Source organism: Rhagoletis zephyria, unplaced genomic scaffold (genome assembly GCF_001687245.7).
Source record: "Rhagoletis zephyria isolate East Lansing unplaced genomic scaffold, Rhagoletis_zephyria_1.1 Rzeph_scaffold_03211, whole genome shotgun sequence".
In the NCBI taxonomy this organism is placed as follows: Eukaryota; Metazoa; Arthropoda; class Insecta; order Diptera; family Tephritidae; genus Rhagoletis; species Rhagoletis zephyria.
The window spans coordinates 36,504-58,313 of record NW_016160294.1 but is presented as its reverse complement, the minus strand read 5'-3'; the positions used below and the strand labels follow the sequence as shown (position 1 = coordinate 58,313).

Here is a 21,810-nt window from a genome sequence, read left to right as displayed (position 1 = left end):
CCTGCGCATGCGTATCTAGTTCCAAAGCGCACGCGTTTTCAGCCTTTCAACACCATTCTCAACAACAGTCGGCATTCGGAGCTTTAACAACCAACACTCAACCATCAGGCAACAGCCTGCTAAATCTTTTTGCGCGGCATCCATTTCATTGTGATAACCACCAGACGCAATCATCGCTGTAACGCCTTATTGCCTTTCTTACCTTACTATCTGCTGTCGCCATGTGTCTTCGGTATCATAAAGATTTGTGGCTGCTTTGCCGATGTGTTGCCAGCCGGTACAAAGTAGTTACTCAAAACGTGTATACTCGTGTAAGTTGAGAGCGCTTTGGTGTTTATCATTTCAGCGTGCGGCAACTGCCGACAATTTCTTACGCATCGTACCGGATATATTTGCGCATATATGTGCATTAGGGTGGGCCTTAAATGTAGGAAGCTAATTTTTACATCAGATTTCCTAATCCTCAACCCCTACGTCGATATTACTATAGTCGAAGATATCACATATACATTTTGGCCCCGATTGAGTCAGTTAAGGCGTGGCGCACTGGGGTCAAAATTCAGATTACCATAGAAGACGTCTTAACCGACTCCAATCGAGACCAAAATTTTGATGTGATATCTTCGACTTTAGTAGTATCGATTTTGGGTATTAAATGAAAAAAATATCGGGACCAAAATTTATATGTGATATCTTCGACTACGGTAGTAACGATTTTGGGTATAAGATGTCAAAAAAACTAATTTAAATTTGTTGAGTCTCTATAAAGGAATCTGAACTTTGGCCGCTGTGTGACACGCCTTAAACGTCTCCAATCGTGGTATAACCGATCGAAGGGGTGAGACTGAAAAAGATCGCTCATTTTATTTTAAGGACCAGCCTAATGACATATGTATGTATGTACAGGCACTGATGTACGAGCAGTACCCGTTGAGATACTATGTTATATTGAACGTCTAGTTGTGTCAAATTTAATCTGCTGAAATCCATATCTAGCCGATTGCGAGACACTGAGAAAAATGAAAAAATTTGGTTGAAGGAATATGGTTCATTCGTATTTTATTGATGTGCGCTTTCTTAGGGCTGTGTTCTCAAGTGGGTTTTAAAAATTATCTGTACTTTAAATAAAATGTTTGTTCTGTAAACATTTGTTTCAAGGGCAGATACATTTTTAAAGTTCAGCTTCTAAGACGAAAAGTCTGTACACCAACTGAATCTACTTGACTTTGGTGAGGGTTGAAGCAAATATGGCTCTCGGCTCTTAATTCCGCTCTCGGCAACCTTCTTCTTCTTCAGAGCTGTAATCGTCTACGTGATTTCAGTCGATTTTCGTAAAGCACGCCAATCGTTTTCCTCTGTTTTAGGAAAGTAAAACCTAGTTCTTTTATACCTGGTACATCCAACGCATAACTCTGGTACCACCAGTTATTACCACGTTAAAACTTTTCGGGATGGAGCGTTTGATTATATGTAAGCAGCTCAGACCTGCAGCTCTTATTATCTTCTCCTATATCAAGTTAAAGAAATTGCACAATAGGGAGACGGCTAGTCTCAAACCTCGCTCATTATCGAATAACGCGGCGGAGAACATAAAATTCACCCAGCCGTTGTTTTACTTAGTTTCGTAGAAATACCAAATACAGTCATAGCGGCAACTTCTTTTCAAGCAAAATCGACAAGGAGATGGTTGTGGCAGGCGAAAAGCTACATTGATAAGGTGCAATCAGTTTGTTTACGTACGGCTGAAATCTTTCACACAATACGTTCGAAAAAATCTGGTCCCACGATGGTTAGCTCATATCCTTATCATTATAATCGGTTCCGTAGACTCCGTATCTTTTCTGCTAATTTTAGTGATGTTTACCTTGCAGGTTGGAAAAGTCTTCCCATCAAAGCATGCTCCGAACATCGGCCACTAAGTTACGGTGTTTCTTTTTACAAGAAGCGTCCTGTTCTTAAATTCTTGTGTAAGTAGTCCGACTTTATTACAAAAATTGTTCGGCATTTTTCCTGTCGACCAGGATTTTAAGCTTCTCGCACTCACACATCGCATTGCGCTCGATCGCCGCGTAGCCCTATAGACGACATATTTTCTCTCTACAGTATCGCGACACTCCTTGTCGTACCAGTTGTTCCTTCGGGATCACTGCAATCCACCTACCTCTTCGGCGGCACAATATGGGCGAGCGCCGGCTGTGGTTATCACTTTTTGACTTTGAGGTTTGCTTTAGTTGTTGGACACACTATTCTTGCCTGGGTTTTGGGTGAGATTTGCAGAAAAACGTACACCTAGCGGGCCGGTATATTGGTCTGTTAGAAGGTTTAATGAGAGCAACTAAGTTATCTCATATGAAAAAGCAAACAAATTCTCTCATTATACAAATTTCGACTTGCCAACGCTTTCTTTATACTTATAGCCTAACTCTGTTTCGGTGACAAAAATTTGCTTACTGACAAATGTAAACTTTTTCAATTTTGCATTACCTGGTATCGAGAAATGAATGTGATTTAATATGAAATTGTTTGGAACTTTTTGAATACATTAGAATGCTGATTACATATTGAACAGTAATTGGATGTAAAACTCTTACGAAATACATTCAATTATTTATCACGCATGGAATGCATTACTACTTTTCCCACTGGGAACTTAACGTTATGTAGCTTAAAAATGAGCTGTTTGAGACGTATAGTTGCGAAAAATCTAATTTCTCGAGTAAAGGATTCCATTCTGAGTAAAAGTGGAATTAAGTAACTCACTTACATACATACATATATGTTAATACACTAATATAAAAATTTCTTCCAGTGTTTTTTTTTTGTAAGTGCAGACAGATCTAGTAAGGCAATGCCTCTTTTTTATGCGGCAAAGTAGTTTATGTGGTTGATGCGGTTAGGGTCATAAATATGTCAAGTGTAGTTTTGATAAATAAGAGTTATTGCTTGACTACAAAAAAAAAATAAAAAATAAAATAAAACAAAAGCAAATACACGTAGATCTGAAGCAATAAAAGAAGCGTAATAAAAGCTGGTACAATTTGTTGCATTGATTGAAGTGGCAATAAAAACAGAAATTAAAAATTGTATACCATGAAACAGGAAATACACCCGAACCAATGACTTTACATGTCCATATACATATGTATATGTATGTATGTAAGTGTATGAGTGTGAGTTTAATAGTGCCACTACATTGCTATTTTATTACACCAGCCAATTCATAGACTTTCCAACTTTCCGATTGCGCCAACTGTACGACATTCAAATGCCACCAATTGACTTTTTACAACGTGTTTAATGCGTTAAAAAGTGACCGAAGCGAGTAGTTGGTCAGTGGACAGTCAACAGTGGTGCTGTTGGTGGCACCACATGGAATCCTTTCGACTTTATCAATTATGTCGGCCATTCATTTACTTTCAAAGCTGCTGGCTCGTGAAAAAAATATGATACAACAAAAACGGAATGCATGCATGTAATCCTTTTGCCGCCACACTACATATGTACGTATCGCGCACATGCTGCGGCAGTTGCGTCTTATCCGTATGTGACAGACGCGGCTGACTACCGCTGGGTGCAACACATAAATTATTACCGTAAAATATCTGCGTCCGCGCTGCCACTGCTGCAAAGTATAAATCTTTTGCAATCTCTCTGTATACAAACATCCATGTTCTGAGTACCTGCTTTATCGCTCCTCCTCTTCTTTCCCAGAGGATTTTATATTTTTTATTTAACTATTTTTATTAAAACCCATATATTGTTTTTTAGCTTTCCACTCGATTTATTTCGCTTTTATTTTCACTTGCTTTACTTGGCTGACTTTACTTTGTTTGCTTTACGGTGACTAACAGCCAGTCGGTCAGTCGCGGTCAGCACCACACCACTCACAATTAAAGCATCCAAAGCTTGTACCAAAACAGTAGCCAAGTGATGATACTGTTGCTGCTGGCATTTAAATAAATAAAATATTATTTGTGGCACAACGCTTTTGCTATTATTCTTCTTCTTATTTTTGTTATGCTTGTCCATCAAATTGATATGCGGATAGGTATGCGAGTTGAACACTGAAAGTGCATTGAGAGCACACAAGCCGGCGCACTTTTCGAAGCAAAGAAAGTTCCTTTGAAATGGCACTGCTCCACTCTCTTCGTTTTGCAAAGCTGTCATTAGTATAGGTTCCTTTTTTATCTTTTTATTTATTTATTTTTTTGTGTAATTTACACCTCTGACAGTTTTTTGTGCCGCTTTTTACATTTGGCGGTTGCTGTAATTTTTTCTATTTTCCAAAAATACACATCCTGCCTGTCCGATTATCTCTCATATAAAATTCTGTTGGTCGTTGCAGGCACCACAAATAGCCGCTTTTGTAAATATATCACTTTTCAGCTATATTTTTTACTTATTTTTTATGCTCGCTTTTCATTAGTTGAAAGCATCGCTAGTGTCATCGCTTAGCTTCCGGGGATTCCATTCAAATCCTGTGGGCTTTTTACTTATGCACTCGCTGCTTTATCNAGCTAATTTATTCAAAATTGATGCTTGCAACAATTCTTTACCAAGAAATACGTTTGTGATAAATTTTTGGAAAATGGGCGTGGCACCGCCCACTTATGATCACATATATGTATCTCAGTAACCGTTCTACCAATTTGTACCAAACTCGGTGTGGTTATTGTGCTTGCCACATATAAGCAAACCGTTGAAAATTATTGAAATCGGACTAAAATAACGGCCGCTTCTCATATAACGGTAAATTTCAGAACTGCTTGAAACTTCAAAATTTCGAAATCTAAGGACTCTAATTTACTCAAAATTGATACGCCCCGGCTTACCATATAGCCGTAGCTTTCGGTAAGGCGAAAAACATATATTTAATACGTTCGCCGGGTATTTAATGTTCGGCCGAACTTAGGCTTTCTTACTTGTTTACTTATCTTTTATGCTCGCTTTTCATTAGTTGAAAGCATCGCTAGTGTCATCGCTTAGCTTCCGGGGATTCCATTCAAATCCTGTGGGCTTTTTACTTATGCACTCGCTGCTTTATCCGCTATATACTGCGAGTGGGAATTTTTAATGTGTACAATGAATACGAAATTCGAATTTATAAGGTTTCAGCATTCAAGGTATACATAGAACGTTCCTACTAGCGCTGGTAGTTTTATCCGATTTTTTGACGAGTTACTTCAGATTTAAAGATTTAAATTTTTATATTTTGTTTTTAAATACAAGTTTCTTGAAGATTCATATACCGAAAAGTTGAAAACCAAATGAAATGACCGCGTATATGTATGTACATTCAACTCGTTTTTTTATTCCCTCAAAGTTGTATTTTGATCGGTTACAGCGATTCATTTTTTCGTGTATTAATGGGGGGTTCTATTAGTCATTTTGTAATTCGTTAAACACAGTAATTTTGAAAATAATTTTATGAATCCACTCAAATGCTGAGAATATGCGAATATCTCACATAACCAAATGAACGGATACTAACGGGAGATGTGGATATTTGGATTTTGTCCGTATACCCGAATATCCGAACGGATATTGAAATTTAGAGGTAATCCTAACCCTAACTTCTATCTGCATACGCAGCTACCTTCAACTATGCTACACCGCCCTTGCGCTCTTTTACTTCGGTGACCTAAGTAGCAGTGATCTGCATTTAAGACATTTTCGGAATATAGACAGTTAGTCCACGTGGAAATTTCATGTGTGGAGAGGTTATAGGTAGTTTCCGTTTTTTTTTTGTTGTATCATAATAATGCTCGGAAATCTTTTACTTGATTTTCTTATCGAATTTTTATAGCAGTCGCTAGCCAATGTCCGCTGGCTTCACGGCGCTCGATATGAACTTTTTTGTTGTTAGTGGTCTTTCCTTGCTAACTCGGAAATATGTGTTTAATACACATAATCCCGGGTATCTCGATCAAAGAGGTTTGGCTTTCAGTAAGCGAATTTGCTTTGTCTATGTGTGAGTGTCATGCTTTGGGGGCTGCTTGACTGCTTCAGAAGAAAAATATTGTTTTCTTTTCTCTAGGTTTTTGATCAAGATGTCGTGCTGCCTCCTAAATGGCCAACATTGCTTATCATGATATGAATATGCATTATGAATTTGNGCTTCAGAAGAAAAATATTGTTTTCTTTTCTCTAGGTTTTTGATCAAGATTTCGTGCTGCCTCCTAAATGGCCAACATTGCTTATCATGATATGAATATGCATATGAATTTCAACCAGATCGTACAATAAATACGGATTTTCTAAAAATAACTCAACTCCAGTGCCACCTCGCTGGTCTTTTTCTGCAACCGTATTTTTTCACGCGTTTTGAATTTGATCTAAATCAGTTCATAAACACGCTCTTTATGAATAACTCGACTCCATCTTCACCTAGCGTGTTTTCTAGTAGCCTATAATAGGACCATGCATGCAGAGTATAGTTTCTGAGTTAAGTCCGAACAACTAAAATGGCTATGATTTTATGCATATGGATATGTTCCTATGGCATCCTGGTATGGTGGTCAGCGATACACAATAAAACTGATTGATTGCGAAGACTGACGTTCCTATATATAACAGGGATCCTTCGCTACACGCCTGCCGCCACACTTGAAAAGACACAGAGCATGTACATATTTATTTGGAGAGGAGGAGACGTTGGAATACTTTTTGTGCTTCAGCCCCACGTGTGAAAGAATTAGGTATGGGGAATTTAGCTACGATGTGTTGAGAGACGAACATCTGAGCTCTTTAACATTCAACAATCTGCTTACATCGTGCAGATTTTAAACAGATTAGAAGGGACATTACGGCAAGTAGTCTGAGTGCGGTTTTCTACACGCATTGTTTTGTGCTTGGTTCCGAACAATACACCTAAAACCATACTATCGATGCATCTCTCTTAACAGAGGTAGGTACAGCATTGATATGAAAGAAAATTATGTTCTGCTAATATACTGCAAAGACTACCGACTATCTCCTTACCGGTACCAGTACAGCGCGTTATTTCCAACGTAATATGTGTCTAAAACAGACCACTAACCTAAAATTTAGTAGATCTCGGCCTAACTGTAAAATTAGGAAATAATGAAGACCGGAACATCCGAAAATTGCTAAAACTCCCTAAAAATTGCATTACAATCAAAATTTTGGCAGCAGTATTACTAGCCGATATTTGGTCTAAGTGATATCACCTTAATCTGTAAAATTCACTAGACCTTATGATGTAGAGAAGACAAATGTTGCGCATTCACCAATACCGCTCCTTTTGGCGAGTTAGACAGAAAAAGCTGTTTTTGTGACTTCGTCAAAAGATCGTTTGCGATAAGTTTGTTCTCGGAGAGATAGCTACCAATAATTATCACTAGTTTTTACTATTAAACGTTTTTTACCATAAATAAATGCAAAAATAAATTACTAAGTGTTCGCGCTAATTTGACGCCATAACCCACAGGAATACAGGATTTTATATTATATCATTTTTGGCGGTATGAACCTTCAATTTTATGTGTTGGTATTGGTTGGCTCTACGAATTTATTTGATCCTTTATAGAATTTGAATTGGAGACAAACCGGCTCAACAACATCTTGAGAGCAATTTTTGTTCTCATTTAAAAATAATGTACCACAAACTAGTTAAAGTAGAATTTTTCTTAGAGTTTTCTATGTAATTTACAATATTGTCTGTTCTTTCGGTGGGTATCCTACCCATCAACTTGATACGACTAAAGACACTGGGAATGCGAAACTGATCTCGATTTTGAAGTAGAACAAAGCGTATAAGCAAACCCGAATATATGTATTTCATACTTTAGGGCATTCAATTTCCCGATTGAGCTGTCTAACAGAAAATAGTTCAGATCGTTCCAGCATAAAGACCCCCGGCCATTAGGGTACTCAGGGTACGTCGGCTACATTCTCGACACCGACTATTGTATATGTATCTTCAAATGACTTCAAACAGAAAGAACAAGTTGTGGAGGAACTGCAATGATGGTATATGTGGCTATACGGAGCCTTGCTGAAATAACAGAGGACAGCACTGATTTTGATAAGGCAAATGTTAAAGCTGTTTATGATAGACTTTTGTGCTGATTATAAATGCGTTATAAAGTTTCCATCGTGTTCAGATTTTGAGAAAAACGAGATCAAAGTGTCAAAAAGTGAGAAGCTCTAGCAAAGAAAGAAAATGTGATAGAAACTTCCACTTAGGCTTAAATTATGGCTTGAATTTTCAGCTACCACCTCTGCACCATGACCTTAAGGTCACTTACAGTCATTTATGGAACAATAAAAAATGCTGGAAAATTGTGCTATCAAAAAAAAAAATATTTGCCAAAATCGGTTTTGGTGTACAACAAATGACTATAAGTGACCACCAAGTCAATGTGCAGGAATGGTATTTTCAGGTATGGTAGTCAAGAGTTCTAGCTTTAATTTAAGCGCATGTAAACGGTTCTATCGCCTTTTGTATCTTTGCTAGAGCTTCTAAAATATTGCAAAAACGCGATTTTTTGACACTTTGATCTCGAGGCAACCGCAACATTTCCTTTTGCTACTAGTTGTGGTTGCATTCCGATTTCGAAAACCAAATAAGTAGTTTAAAGAAGCCCAAAGTTAAGCCTAATAGTTCGCTCGAAAGGATAAAGGGAATTACACTACTAATTCCGATTCCATTTTGAAATAAACTTTGATATTACATTGAAATAAAGTCTTTACTTACCATAAAAAAGGCTAATCTTCATGCGCCAAATGCGCACTCTGAAAATAACATAAATTTAAATCGGCTTAGGATTTAAGACGTTGACAAATTTAAATATGGCAATCTATAAATTAAATTGCTTATTCATCGCATAGTTAAACGATTTTATTCTCATTTAAATTACAACTACTCTTCAACCAAACCAATTTAATGGCCACCAAGCTAGTTTTTCGCATTGACCCGGTTGGTAATAGCAATCAGTTAACTCTTAAAATGAGAATTGGCTTCTTTTTGAAAGCCACCAATCGGAATGATTGTTATTCAACGGCTTTGCGTGGCCACTTGTATATGCAAAAGTACTTATTGTGTGATCGTATGTACATATATAAATGTAAACGACTGAATGATCATCATAAATAGCACCTTTTATTTACCCATTGAAAGTCTCACTTCATTTCCAATTGTTTTGCGCGCCATAAAAATGCTCATTTGGCCAAAGTATATCGAACGTTATGTGTCAGCCGGGCCATTGACTTCGATAGTGACTGTGACGGTGATGGTGATAGCAGTGATGATGCTATGGGCGATGATGATGCGAAAGACTGTTGCTGCTGAGCGTTCGCCTTTTAACGCTTATTCTAGCCAGATTATGCATTCCAAGCGTTTGCCCTTCGCAGCACGCCATTTTCTTAGGCCATCGAAACATTGCATTTTGCACTTTTGCTCGCCGTTCCTGCAAATCCCCAGGATTGCCCAATAAACGTCAACCAAATCCCCTCCTGTTTTAATTTCATCGATTTCAATATCAATGCAATCGGCCGCCAAGTTTTTCGCTTGTTACCACCAGCCACCAGCGATCATCGACCAGCACAAAGAATTGGAGTGGGATAAAAGCCATTTCAGCTGATTTCAACTGTGGCGCTATTAAAAAAGCATAAAATATAAATTTATGCCAAGCAATGTCAACGACCAGCTGCAAGTGTGGCGAAATTTTTGCGCTGGTATGTATGTGTGTAGTGATGCGGGCAAAGAAGCAGCAAATCATGCGCCGACCCGCTGCGTTGCAATGCGCTAGACTTTCCGCCGATCGATACGATTGCAACAATTGCTGCACTTACTCATCGCGCCGCATTTACAGTTTGATAAGCATTTATGGTCACTTTTCTTGGCGTTCATTTATTGTCCATTTGGTTTAAATATACGTACATAAATACATGTGTGCCAATGTGTTGATGAGCTTTGGTGCATCTGGCCGCCGATTGATGTTGGTGATCACTCGCCGCAGCTATCGCTTGGTCATATGTACATACCTATGTATGTACGTTAGTCCACTGCTGTGAAAAGACCGAGCATCATCTATGGTGAGTGGTGATTGTTTTGGAAATCGTGCCGCGCCTGCAGTGCCGAACGTGACAAGCGGCAAGTGGTGAACTTATGAGGAAAAGGTTGACACATTCACCTCTGTCAGGCGGTGGGGGAGCATAAATTAAAAATAGAAAATTGTTTATATTTTTCTAATATGCAGTTTATTTCCGTCTATTTATATATTAGAAAGTTTTCAAATAGCGAAGTAAAATTAGAAATTTATTATTATTTCGCGACATGTATACTACTCTAATCCTAGAGCTAGGACTTAGTTTCGGGATTTCCAGCCCGCCAAAGTTTCAGGCTAGGGTAGAAAAACTTCTCACACATCCTGCGCGAGATTATTTTTTAACCGACTTCACAAAAAGGACAAAGATTATCAATTCGTCTGAATATTTTGTTTATGTATGTTACCGCATAACTTTAGACCACATTAACCGATTTCTATAATCCTTTTTTTAAGGAAAAAGTGTTACCTCACATGTGGTCCTATACTCCTACGATCTAACGATTGAACTCGTCTCGGTTCTAGGATATCGGCTAGATTTTAGACGGTTTCAACAAAGAAACACCGACGAATACTTCAGGTAATAGATTGTACCCAGTTCGATGTCGTCTGTGGTTCACATCGGAAATAGCCGATGCCTCAAACACTCCAAATGCCGCCAACCAGATGATGTCATACATGAGGACGGACATGATGAGAGGCTATAAATTGCGATCTTCGTTCACCGAGAGAAAACTTTACTGGTAAATTACCTGCTCTGCCCAACGTATTAATTATTGGCAAGTGGAATTCGTCTTTGGATTTCTAGGCCAACATTATTATTAGTTCTGACGCAGTTCACAAGTAGACGAAGTCCCCTACATTTTCGATAATATAATGTGGTTTCGTCGACGCTAATGCGCTGGCTACTTGTTTGATAACACGAAATGCTGCAATATTTTTTCCGTGTTTACCTCCAGATCTGCGTCCCCTGTTGCTCTATCTAATTTAGTGAAAGCGGAAAAAAAAGATTTGTTGAGGCCGGTAATTTAACGTCAGCGGCGTAGGGTAGCAATTGTACGCTCTTATACGATTAATAATTGCCCTTCAGTGGTTTAGTTCTGTAGCTTTGATTGTCATTTCCACCATCAGCTTAAAGAAATCACACAACAGGTAACTACCATGTCTGTAGTCTCATTCGTTAAATTATTTCTCGGCGTGGGATTTAGCCTTGTATTCGATGGCCAGCAGGCTGACCCCGCGGGCTTTTCTTTTGGTACCATAAGCTGCCAATTTTTACGTATGCTTTCGTCCAACCGTATTCAGAATATGAGCTCCACGCATCAGATAGCTCAGCTGGCAGACCATCAAACTTATTTTTAGCGGCGCTATTGATTTTCAAATCTCGTCATGGTCGATTGGAGGATACCGCTTACCTCTGTTACTATTCAGTACATTGAAGAAATATTCTCTCTTTAATTTAAGTGTGCCGTGGACATCAGTCACTAGTTCACCAGGCTTGTTCTTACAAGGATTCGCACCGTTCTTGAAATCTTCCGAAATTCAACTAATTTTCGTGTAACTGACATAACTTCCTCAGACATAACTTCCATTGGCCCGTAGAAGTTATTTCAAACTTAATTTCCACGAAGATCAAACTTAACTTCAATGGAAGTTATTTCATGATATGACTTCCTGAATATTTCCATCTCATCGCAGTGCTCCGCTCGCTTATTGGATGGCGTTCCCCCCCTATGGCGATCTAATTATTGTGGAAATTAAATCATGAGCGGAGCGCTCCGATCGCTCACTATTCCATATGAACACAGATATGTATACTAAGAATAAATTATAATATTATTCGAACAATACTTTGGATATTTACTTGACGTTCATGGCAATTTTCAATCTTTGAAAGATCGTGATAGAATTCGCCTAATATTACATGATCACAGGGAATAAATACAATTTTTCACGGATTTATTTTACAGTTTATATAGACTTTGAGATTTTCAGAATTTAGAACTACTTGAGGTTTATCAGAAGTGGTTGCGTTCGAATTTTCTTTAAAAAAAACTCGATCAAGTCATCATCCAATTCGTCCTCAATTTCAATATCCAATTCGTTTTCTTCATCCTATGAGGTTTTCTCGATTACCTTTTCTAGAACCACCTTCGATAAAAATTATTCGATATTTATTTGGGATTCTAACATTAACTTGGAAACCTTATCGGTTTCAGAATCCCGCCGAAGTGATTGTTTTTTTTTCTTAACCGGTGGCTGATAACCATCAAACATAACTCGCAAAAGTTGAATAGAAATAGCCTCCTCTTCTGCGATTAGAAGCGAAAGAAAACGGAAGAAAAGTTTTAAGCGAAAATAACTAATTTTGCGCCGGACTTCCAGCTTTGACACTAAAATTTAAGATTTTTCAAAAAGTGGAGTTAATGAATTTCTGCAGTGAGTGGCTCATTTAATATACAATTATCATGGAACTTTTGTCTGACATAACTTCCATGAATCAGATCAGTGGATGTTATGTCAGATTTTACTTCCATGTAGTAATATCACGATATATCTTCCTTGGAACTTATGTCACGGTTCAGTGGAAGTTATGTCCGTGGAAGTTATGTCGAAACTCCTAATTTTCTAGTTTGCTTTTCGGCTCTTCGCACTCGCATTTTCTGGTTTCTCGGTTTTGGTAAATTTTTATATAGTAAACTTTTGAGTTGAATACTTCGCTGGCCGCACAAGGTTTTTTTTTGTAGCTGTGTAATAAGTGGCATTGTTTTAAATAATAAAACAAAGAACTACTTATCTTAGTTTAAGGTTTTTTTAAAATATATTCGAACAGATAACTACATCCGCATAGAGTTCTTCATTAATTCAATACCTTCATTGTGATTTTGCAGGTACGCTTGTATTTCTCACAAATACCCGATGACAAAGTGCCATACGTGAATAGTCCGGGAGAGCAGTATCGAGTACGACAATTACTACATCAACTTCCACCACACGACAATGAGGTAAGAGTCCAAATAAAGGTTTATATGTATGTAGGAATGGCCTTCCCGTTTCATCCTCTTCGTATACAAAAACGCGGCTATTTAGTTTAATAATTTAATATTACATACTGTTTATTTAACAAAACGCACATATTACAATTCAACAACTTAACACTAGCAGAACATTGTTCTGCGCTTGATGGCGGCTGACAATGCAATGTCCAGTCTGATCTGTTCGTATCATTCTCTTCTCTATCGCCTTTCGTTAAATAGTTTGATAAGTTAGATTCCTCTATTCGTTATGTAGGGCTGCATTTCTATGTTACTAACTCTGAATGGCCAATTAGTCCTAGCATCGTAAGTACTGTCCGTAAACTAATCCCACATGTATGTAAGTATATGCCTCGATGGATATTAAGGGTTTATAAGCCACAGGACACCAAAAAAATCCTATGAGCACACATATTAGAATTTATTTAAATAGAACGTTTTTATCTGATTTATTTTCCGAATCAGAAGTGGGCCTCTGTTATAGGTAAAGCAACAGAGAATGTCTGAAGGGATTACATAGCTTAGAACAAAAGTCACGAATTCTGTTTATGCTCTATTAACATACATACATTTTGTTTAACCATTTAAAAATCTGACACACTGCCTTCACCCACGCACTTTGAGCTTACCATAAATGGCCAATCTATGACAAGTTTTGTATAATTTGCATTCGCATTTCCCCATCTCAGCTTGACTGCATGCAACTCTTTCACTAAGTAACGTTACCCCGATTTTTATGTTATTAGACATTTTCAAGTCTCAATAAGTTGATAACGTTAAAAATTGCCCCAATTTCTTACTGTCTAGCTGAGCTGGTCGTCCACACTTGGCAGGATCAGCATGTGGTTGGTAGCTAAATTGAAGCGGGTTCATGGCATTTACATTACCGATGAATACGGCACTATGTAGATCCATATGTACACATGTACGAGTATGTAGCTAGCTTTTGCCATTTGCGACTAACGAGTTTTCACGCACTTCCCACTGTGTCGAAATGGCTAGCAAGTTCATCCCGAAAACTCTTTTATGCATTCATATGAAAATATCTGATAGATATGCTGATTGGAAGCGACGCGACGTGGAGCTGGTTAACTGAATAACTCATATGCTGATATATATGTACATTTGTAGTTTTGTACATAACCATATATATATGTATGTATGTTAATGCTGCACTGCCGTACGAAAACCAGCGGGAGCTGGGTAGAAGCGAAGTTCTAATGAGCTACAATAAATTTTAGAAACAAAAATTGATAGAAATGAAATTAACTCTGTTTAGGCATAACGGCAGACATTATTCAAATCTCAAAAAATGTGTGTTCTTTAACTCCTAAAGATCACACCTGCAAAATAAGGCGTAATGGTCACACAGGATCCAGTGGACCCAAGCAAACATCGTACACATAGAGACTCACATGTTAGCCGAAATCTGGTATGTTTCAAAGCATGCTTTATCGAACGAACTAACTAAATCCATACGAAACAGGGTATCAATAGCTATTTAAATGCCATATGAACATTGTTATTTTTTCCTTTGGATACCAGTTTTAAGGCACTTTTTTAATTTTTCCTTTAGAAAAAATAACTTAAGTACAATACTTTAAGAAGATTTATAAAAAATAAAAATATCTTTCTGGAATCTACATACTGTATATATATATATATATATGAATAATATGCGAAGGAATTTTTTGTTCAGGACAAAATATGTACACCGTTCGATCGATTTTCGAAAATGTAGTGTCAAATTAAAGCACTTGGCCTGTAGATGTGCAAACTGATTTAATTTTTTTCTAAAAGAAATGCCACCTGTTGAACAATTAAATTCCATGGCCCGTAGCTATAGTCAAAATAAAGTCGACTCTAAAGTTAAAAGCAGGTTCCTTTAACAGACAGGCAGATGTGCAATAAGGTTTTAATTTTTTGAAATGAGTTGCCACCCTTTAAAAAATTATATTCAAATCATTAAAAAAAAGAAATCAATTACTATAATAATTATTACAAATTGGGTATCAATCGAAATGGGTTGGAAAAGCTTTGTTCCTTAACTTAACTATGGGAGGGTTGCCACCTATTTAGAAAATCAAATTCAATTTGTATTAAGAAAATTAAGGGTGCCAAACGAAAGGGGTTTCAGAAGGTGGTAGTTTGAAAATATTTTGTAGAGGGATGCCACCTGTTAACTAATACACAAGTTATATGGAATATAAAAGTATAGACGTCAAGCAAAACGGTGTTAAGAAACCTTTAGTTTGAACACTCAGAATATTTTTGAGGTGTTGGAGAGGGTTGCCACCTGTTTAAAAAGTTAAATCCAAAATATGTTATAAGTTAAATGAATTACTAAAATATGGGTATCAATCGAAAGAGGGTTGAAAATCTTTATTTCTGAATTATATTTACCGGAGTTGCCAGATGTTTTAAAAAACAAATTCAATTTGATTCATCAGCTAATTAAAATATGTATCTCAATGTCAGTCAAAGGAGAGTTAACAAAATTTTAGCTTGAAAATACTTTTGAAGAGGGCTGCCATCTGTTTGAAAGGCCCAATTTAATAACTTATATGAAATATAAAAATACGGGAGTCAAAAGAAGGAGTGCTAATAAATGTTTAGTTTGGAGTGTTTGAAGAGGGTTGACCATGTGCTTAAAAAGTTACATCAAATTATGTAATAACTTGGATGAATTAATAAAAGATGGATATAAATCGAAATGAGTTTGAAAACGCTTTATTTCTGAAACATGTTTAAAAAATCAAATTCAACTTGAATTAAGGCAGTTGAATAATTGGAATACATACATGTATATTGTATGTACACAATATGGGTGTCAGATGACAGAGTTTAAGAAGGTTTTAGCGTTAAAAATTTTTTTGTAGGGGGTGCCACCTGTTTGAAAAGTCGAACTTATGGACGTCACACGAAAGAGTGTTAAGAAATGTTTAGTTTCAACATTTAGAATATTTTTTAGGGGTTTCAAGAGGATTGCCATCTGTTTAGAAACTTAAATTTAAATGAGTTACTAAAGGAGGGTTCACTCGAAATGTGTTTGAAAACTCTTATTTCTGACCTTTACGTAGGAGGGTTGCCAAGTGTTTGAACAATCAAATCCAACATAATTCATCGGTTTATTGAAATATATGTGTATCGCAATGTCAATCGAACGAGATTTATAAAAGCATTAGTTTGAAAATATCCTTTATTAGGCTGGCCAACTTTTCAAAAAGTTACATCGATCTAACTAAGTATATATGTAAATATGTATATTATACGAGAAGGCATTTTTTGTGATACTAATTAGATGTGCCCTGTTCTTTCGAATTTCAAAAATTAGAGGTCGAACGGCCTTAGCCTGTAGATGTGCGATAAAGTTTAATTTTTTTTTATTAAGAACTTTTTTATCGATACAGCGTGAAGTTTAATGAAATTAAAAACATGCACTTTGCGAGACTCATAAACCACTGCACGGATTAAAATGAAATATGGCACTCGAATCGCTTATAACTCTGACTAACATTTAGAATATTTTTTAGGTTTTTGAAATTAAATTTCGAGCGTTTTACGCTATGCGGGTTCACTAGTTTATTTATATTTTTTATGCTCCTGTAGTATTAATAAAATTTCATGTGTACTTATATATTTTCTAAAGAAAAGAGTATTCTCATCTACATATATATCATTACCTAAACGTGAAAAGGAGCCAACTTTTTGAAATTGTTCAGGAGACTCGAAAAATTGATGCATCAAAAACTAAATTTTGAAAAAAGTGGACTTGGCACCTTTCCGCCTTAGAATAACTTTTACAATACAGTTTTATAGTCCATTTTATTTTTGTACAGTAAAGTGCAAGTTTGAAGCTGCTAAAAAATCTTAAAACTTTAACAACAGAAACGAGTTGTATTAAATATATACATACGAGTAGTACTTTCTTAATCCCCTACCGCCCTAACAAGCGTTGTCCTTTCTGCTGTGCCAAAACATTAGCATGACCATTTCCGAGATAATCTCTTGATGATTTCCAATGTAGCTTAAGATTCCGCATCAATTCCAGATGCTTAAGCTAAGCTATAAAACGTAAATCTCAGGGTATTTCGCTGATGGCAGTGAACATCCTTATTACAATTTTATTATTAATTGCCAGGCCACAAAACTCGGCTTTCCAGCTAACTCAATGACAGCGTCACCATAAGAACCTTCTTGCGGTAGTCCCTTGTGGAGTTTGAATTGGCCATACTAATATATTGAGGATCGCCTCTAGTAATCATGCTCCAGCTTGCTACGCCTGCACAAACTGATACTCTCGAAAGTAGTAAAGGTAAATTAATGAACTCCCTATACGGTCGCAGTTGGGTAATCCAAATAATCTGAAATCCGAAATCCAAAATATAGTAGTATTCATTTTGCCGGAAATGGCTTAGCTACAAGTAATTCAGTATTTATCTAAGCACGCCGAGGTTGATAATGTTCCTATTTCTCTTTATGACTCTATCAGAAGCCACACCATTTCACTCTTATTACCATTGTTGCCACTAAATCGAATTCCAAAAACTGCTTTTTGTCATAAATCACGCACAACATGCGTGTACGCCCACTCGGCGTACGGTAGAGTACCGTTAAATTTACGGAAAGCTTCATAGTAGTTCCTTTGAGCTTGTAGGGCATTTAAACGCACAACAAGACCAACGCACCAACAAAATTTACATGAGAAAGGCAGAGATGTTGAGATTGCAATGACATTGCTGCCGTATTGACATTTGGAGAGCTCGCGAAATGTACATTTGCAAACAGACACACAATACATACGTACATAAAATTGTAGAAATGCATGTAATACAAGCTACGCCGAGCCATAAGGGGGGGAAAACAATTGTAACAATGCCAAAAGCACCCACATAGAAAATATTATAATTGACAAAAATCGAGCAGCCAACTAGTAGCTTTGACTGTGATTCATACTTGCATGGATACCGCTTTACGCCTGCATTTGTTTGGCTGCATTAGAGAGTGGAATGTGTCCACACTTGGTCATCATCATCAATGGTCTGACAAACCAGCCGGCCCGTTTCGCTTACTCCCCCCCTAATCCCCTTCTTCCCCTCCAAATCCTTTCAACCAGACGCGCATATTTGCATGGAATTTGCATATCTACTACATATGTATGTATAAACATGCAGAAGGTGGGACGAACTGCAGTTAGTCAGTTAGACGAGCAAACAGACAACCATCAGTCAGTAGAAAAGTGGAAGACTACTGGTGTTGCCACTGCCACTGCTTCTGCTATAGCTTCTGTTGTTGCTCCTCAATCTACGAGGTTACGCGAAAAGTGGTTGTCATTATTCGAGAGCACGTCAGCAAGTCGCATGCTACACATGCCACACGAATGACTTGCCACCGACGAGCTGTGGAATGAGATTCACTCACTTGCGCGTAATAATCAAACCGCAGCCCCGGACACAAGGAGCACATGCATCGCTCCTCCATCGCCTCTAAGACTCACTTGATTGACCATCAACATCTGCTTGGTGTGGATGCCACACAATTTTTGAGTGACGCTCTCCTACATGCAGTAGCTCGGCTCGTTCTCAGAAGCAATTTCCAATTGACACGCATGCATACCCACATATGTGCATATGTATTTACATACCATGTATATATGTATGTATATATGTATATACGTATGTACGTGCAGTAACGCAAAGAATTTTAAAATTTCAAATAAATACTTGACTACCGACCACAAATTATTTAACTCGTCACTTACGTGCCTACACAACATATTACATATGTATAAATATAGATAAAAACACCTTTTGACATACAAATGTACATACAGTATACATAATTATATCCTTAACTAAGCTTTACTCTCCATCATCACCATTTCATTTGCTTTTATTTTTTTCTCTTGTTCACAGGTTCGTTACTGTCACTCATTGACGGATGAGGAACGCAAGGAACTTCGCCTATTCTCCACACAACGAAAACGTGACGCACTTGGACGTGGCAATGTCAGACAGTTGATGAGTGCGCGCCCGTGTGACGGTGTAAGTATTACTTTTCATCAAATTCACTTAAAAGTTAAACTATTTATATACACATAAAAACTACATACAACTAAGTATAGTCTGATATGAGCACTTGACCGCCAACAGCTAAAGTGTCTGCTAGTGTAGTTTTATTCTGATTATCTCAAGTTGAGTTTGGCTGAAATTACTCAGGGAAAATTTTTACAATTTCAAAAAAATAAAAGTATAAGGAATTTTAAGATGCAGGTCTATAAACATTCTAGATGAAAAATCCGATTTATTCGACAACCAAACTCAGGTTTGTTCGATATTCGAAAAATTACGATTTCAAAAAAGATACCCAAAACTTTTGAAGCAAAAAAAAAAAGGGCAGAAACCGCTTTGGAAAACCGAAGCAATCCCCCTAATTATCTCTTAACTTGACTACAACAAGCTTCGCAGAAACATGGAGGAAAGAAAATCTATAGGTGTATGTCATCAACTGAAATGCAAAAGACTGTAACTAACAAAAATCCAACATTTTCTTTTTGATTGGTTATCATGTATTTTTACGTTTCAGCTGACCATATGGCCCCAGCTTTAAGGCAGAGTTTCTATCAATCTCGACATAAATGCGCAGCATATTCTGTGTGATTGTTGAGCGTTGGCCAGACTGTTACACTTATGTAAATTCATTTAAAATCGAACCTTTTAGTACTAGGAAGCTCTGCTAGTGTTTGTTAGGCAAGCTAATAATGTTTTAGGCTATAGAAATAAGGGACCTATTATAGGTACACAGAAAAGTGGCAATATCTCATTTTTGAGATGCTTAATTCATTTACGAACAAACCATATAAGGTTTACGGGTTCCAATCAAATTTTAAAGCCCTAATACAGCAATGAAGTCTGCGATAGCTTAGCATTTGTGGTCAAGTGTGGCGTTGTTTATATATTTAAATCAAACATTTGTCGTATCGCCAGGTAAACAAGTTCAAGGCGAATCTTCTTAATGAAAGACAGTGGCTCATATTTCACATAGTCAACTTAGTCAACGTAGCTCTGCGTTTGAGACGACGTTCTCATACATTATTGAACAAGTCAAAAAACCTGTTCTGAGAATGCACATTTCAAAAAGGAAAAGTCTCGGCGTCGCATTCAAGAAGTAGTTGCTCAGAAGCCTGTTAAAACTTTAGTTTATATTCGGATTGTTTAGTAAGTTTCTCATATCTTTCATCTTCTAAGCTCTTCTCTGGTGGTGTGTGATCCTACCGCGAAGAACGGCTCGAGGAATATTTGTGTTGCTGCTGCCGCTTTCCTGGCAAGCGTGTCTGCCTCCCCATTACCTTTTATGGCCTTATGGCCCGGCACCCAGATGAGGAATACCTTATTGATTGCTGCTAAGGTGTTTAGCCCCTTGTCGCACTCAGGAACCATGCGGACTTAATTTCATTGCAGACAAGGGCTCTGAGTGCGGCCTGTTTGTCGGCTAATATTAGTATATTTTCATCACGATAATTTCGCTGAAGATTTATCTCTGCACCCAGATTAATGGCGCGAACCTCCGCTTGGAAAATTCCAACCACAATGCCTTCGAGTGTTTTTGAGCAGTCTGTGTACCAAACAAGGGGGCGTAGACGGGAGTATTTTTTTATATTCCAATTTGCATTATTTCCTAGCTTTACTTTGAAATTTCTATCTAAACTAATGATTCTGTAGATATCATCTCGTGGGAGTTGGGCTCTGGTAGGTTCTTTATTTCGAGATGATACCCTTTTCTCTTCCAAAACCCTCTTTATTGAAATTAATTAGGGATCTTTTGGCTCCCTGTTCTATGTTACTAAAAACAGTGGCGTTAGATCGAAAGCAACCTAAAAATGCTGCTGTTGGACAGGTTTTGTGAGTGAGCACCTCACAGTCGCTAGGTTGGCTATCGAGCCCCAGCCCACCGCCCCATAGGATATCATAGGCTTGATTATCATAATATACATATATTTTCCTACAAGACGTTTGCTTACCGGATGTCGGCACATCAACGTGTTCCTTCCATGAGAGTTTAGCATCAATCGTGATGCCCAGATTGTCTTCCGAGACAACGCCGACTTCTGTTGGCAAAAAATAGCGGTCTTGGAAAAAACATGCTAGAACCACCGTGTCGCTCATGTACATCTGCGGCCACGTACGTCTTACCACTTAAGATTGTGGATATTTCTAAACAAAAAAAATTGGGCACGCCAATTAAGGTAATATTAGGGCATTACGTTTATATGAGTTTGGATAATTATTATTATTTTTTTTTTTAATTAAATAAAATTCATTTGGGGATGATATGATTCACGGATTTTCGCTTGGATATTTTCAAATCCTTTTCCTATTTTTTATCAAACTGCTTGCAATATATTAAACTGAACTTACAGTAACACTTGTAAGAAGTTGTTGCATCTTGATCAGAAGTACCGACCTTTATTTTGCCAGAAATTAACGAAACATAATTTGGAAAAGATTCGTTTTTAATTAAATCTCCGATCGTACTTTCAAAAAGTTTTCTCTATGTCATTTCTCTTTGGCTTATATTAGGTGATTCCCTTTAAAAATTGTAAAAATCTGAACAATCTTAAATGGTAAATTGCGCGCAGCCGGAGGTTTAGTAACGCGTATGTAAGTAACGGGTGATTTTTTTGAGGTTAGGATTTTCATGCATTA

At 37.3% G+C, this 21,810-nt stretch overlaps 1 protein-coding gene across 1 annotated transcript in view; it reads left to right on the top strand.

Annotated features, from left to right (window-relative positions):
• Positions 1-21,810, top strand: part of pk (prickle) — a gene marked incomplete at its 5' end in the record, with an annotated part of 30,704 nt that overhangs the window by 1,209 nt on the left and 7,685 nt on the right. Inside the window, 2 exons of the mRNA XM_017623474.1 lie at positions 12,962-13,075; positions 19,021-19,149. Coding sequence (XP_017478963.1) covers positions 12,962-13,075; positions 19,021-19,149 — 243 coding nt within the window. The remainder of the gene's footprint in view (positions 1-12,961; positions 13,076-19,020; positions 19,150-21,810) is intronic.